Here is a 2287-nt window from a genome sequence, read left to right as displayed (position 1 = left end):
AAGTTGTGACCCAAGAACAGCTTGTTTTTACACCCCAGTCTACCATCCCAAGCTCTATCGTAAAGTAAGAACTAGATTATTCTATCCCATTATCATTGCTGATCATATTTATATAATCAACATAAACTGAGATAATATAGGATTAATTACGAGATATCTTAATAAATACGCAAGGACAATCATCATGATTTGTGTAATATCTTTTCTTGAGAAATTAATTCACTCAGCTGGTTGTACCACATTACACAAGACTATTTTAACCCATGTAGCTACCTCTGCAATTTGACGTTGTGCATGATAGTTTGTTTTGGGATCCCGAATATTTAATTCTTCAGGAACACATATATTAATGACCCCACAAAAAACAAATATAAATGTCCAAACCATGTGACCCATACAAATACGCGTGGTCACTACATCCATTTTGGAGATTTAAGGTTTCCTCAATAATTTTTTGAAGATTTAAGGTAGCTGCCATAGATATTACATACCCAAACGTGATTGCACTCATTACGGAGGCGAACATCTGTTTCTTCTACACAAAGATATGATAACACGTCTTATTGGTTGCACATAGATTTGACCCATGGTGGAAAGTGACTGGTTGGACGAAGAACAACTTGCAACAGCTAAGCACACCGACACATACATGGATAAAAAAGTAAGACTGGATGAGTAGCTGGACGTTGACACCCCTAGCCAGGATATATAGAGAAGAGTAACCGTCTGCATTGCTTTCAATTGACTAACGAGTCATCCCCTGGTTCATCTGGGGCGCGACGGTCTTCCCCATCCTCTCCATGTTGGCATGCCATCCCGCCTGCATGTCGAAGCCACGACTCTTGAGCTCGCGATACTCCTGGCAGAGGGCACAATACCCGCAGAAGGTGTGGACACAGCAGTCGGCGCATGGCTTCTCCTCCAGCCCGTGCTCTGCCCGCAGTCTGGCGCGGTAGCAGCAGTGGTAGAGGATGGAGCCTATCGCGGACGTCCCCAAGCCCTGCAGCACGTGCATCGTCCCACTCGCACAGCATGCTGTGGAGAGCAATAGTAGCATTCATTCATTCATTGATACGGACACCCGATCAAGTTATCGTTCAACAATTAGTGAAAACACAAGTATACTGTTGTATTTTTGTCTTAGATTTTAGTATATGATTTTATTAGCTTTCTTTTCTTGTTTCTATCAATGGGCGTGGTTTTTCCACCGTGCAAGGAAGGGATATCCAATGCATCAGTCTACCGTCCAACGCTGCTTTGAGATTTATGCTTTTGTTTTGCTTTAGGCCAATATTTGTCTTTTTTCAGAGTGCTACATGATGTTTCCATTGCAAAAAGAGAAGATCTTTTCCTGAAGTGTACCTTAAGATTTCGTCCTGTACCAATAAATAAGAGTGTGATTGTTTTAGATTAGATTACTACTGCACAACGTTACGTCACTAAAACATTTTGATAGAAACTACGAATCGTCCAAACCTGAAAAAATATAGCACGAATCTCAAATCACGCGGTAGACGGTGGATCCATGCATGAAATATTCCGTGCATGGTAGAATTGCTTGTATGAGTGTATCTTCTTTGATAAGCACCCGCTGCTCTTATATTTCTTTATCGAGGGAGTATTTATTATGCTGTATGCATACCAGGTATATACCAGCGTTGCCCTGAATTAATGAACAGGAGAGATCAAACTAAGCTTACAGCCGCCGAGGTCGTCGAAGCAGCTGCAGAGGCCGGAGGACCAGGAGACCTTGTTCCGGTGGCCGGCCATGGGGACGTCGGGGCAGAAGGTAGCCTCCGCGCCGGCGCTGCGGTCGAGACGATGCGGTCACCGGCGTAGCACTATTACAACTAGCTCGCCGGAGACTTGTGTGCCCTGTGAGCGGCCATGCGCGCGGCATTTAAGGACGGCCAGAGCCGGGCTACTCCGGCCCGTTTCCCAGGCGCGGCTACACAAAGGTCGGCTGTCACGGGCTAACGTCCTAGGGTGCACGCGCTGTCGCCGCCCGAGTAGCCATGGCTTTACCTGAGGTGACCCCACGCACTGTGTAGTGCGGAGTCGCCGCCGTCGACGTCTCCTCCTCGCCGGAAAACATTCGGTCAGTGCGCTGGCTTTGCTGGTAGCTAGGTTTAGGGTGAAGTTCACCTGACATGTGTGATCCCGGTGACGGGATCTTCGTGCACCTACAGTTCTCAGTTTGACATTCACGGTTAGTGTGTGGGGTCGATGGAGACCTTTTCACTGTAGGGACGGGCCAATACAGTCCATCCCACCAGTAGATCCGATG

General features: G+C 46.6%; 1 protein-coding gene across 1 annotated transcript; it reads right to left on the bottom strand.

Annotated features, from left to right (window-relative positions):
- Window positions 1-391: 391 nt before the first annotated feature.
- Window positions 392-1863, bottom strand: LOC119358587 (cell number regulator 2-like). The gene is made up of 2 exons (XM_037625064.1): window positions 1701-1863; window positions 392-1035 (listed from the first exon to the last, which is right to left on the bottom strand). Exons 1-2 carry the CDS (start codon window positions 1768-1770, stop codon window positions 746-748), a joined length of 360 nt encoding a protein of 119 aa, XP_037480961.1. The 5' UTR covers window positions 1771-1863; the 3' UTR covers window positions 392-745.
- Window positions 1864-2287: the final 424 nt, after the last annotated feature.

The sequence above is a fragment of the Triticum dicoccoides genome, chromosome 2A (assembly GCF_002162155.2).
Source record: "Triticum dicoccoides isolate Atlit2015 ecotype Zavitan chromosome 2A, WEW_v2.0, whole genome shotgun sequence".
NCBI lineage: Eukaryota > Viridiplantae > Streptophyta > Magnoliopsida > Poales > Poaceae > Triticum > Triticum dicoccoides.
The sequence above is the reverse complement of the archived record's forward strand: the minus strand, read 5'-3'. Positions and strand labels throughout refer to the sequence as shown.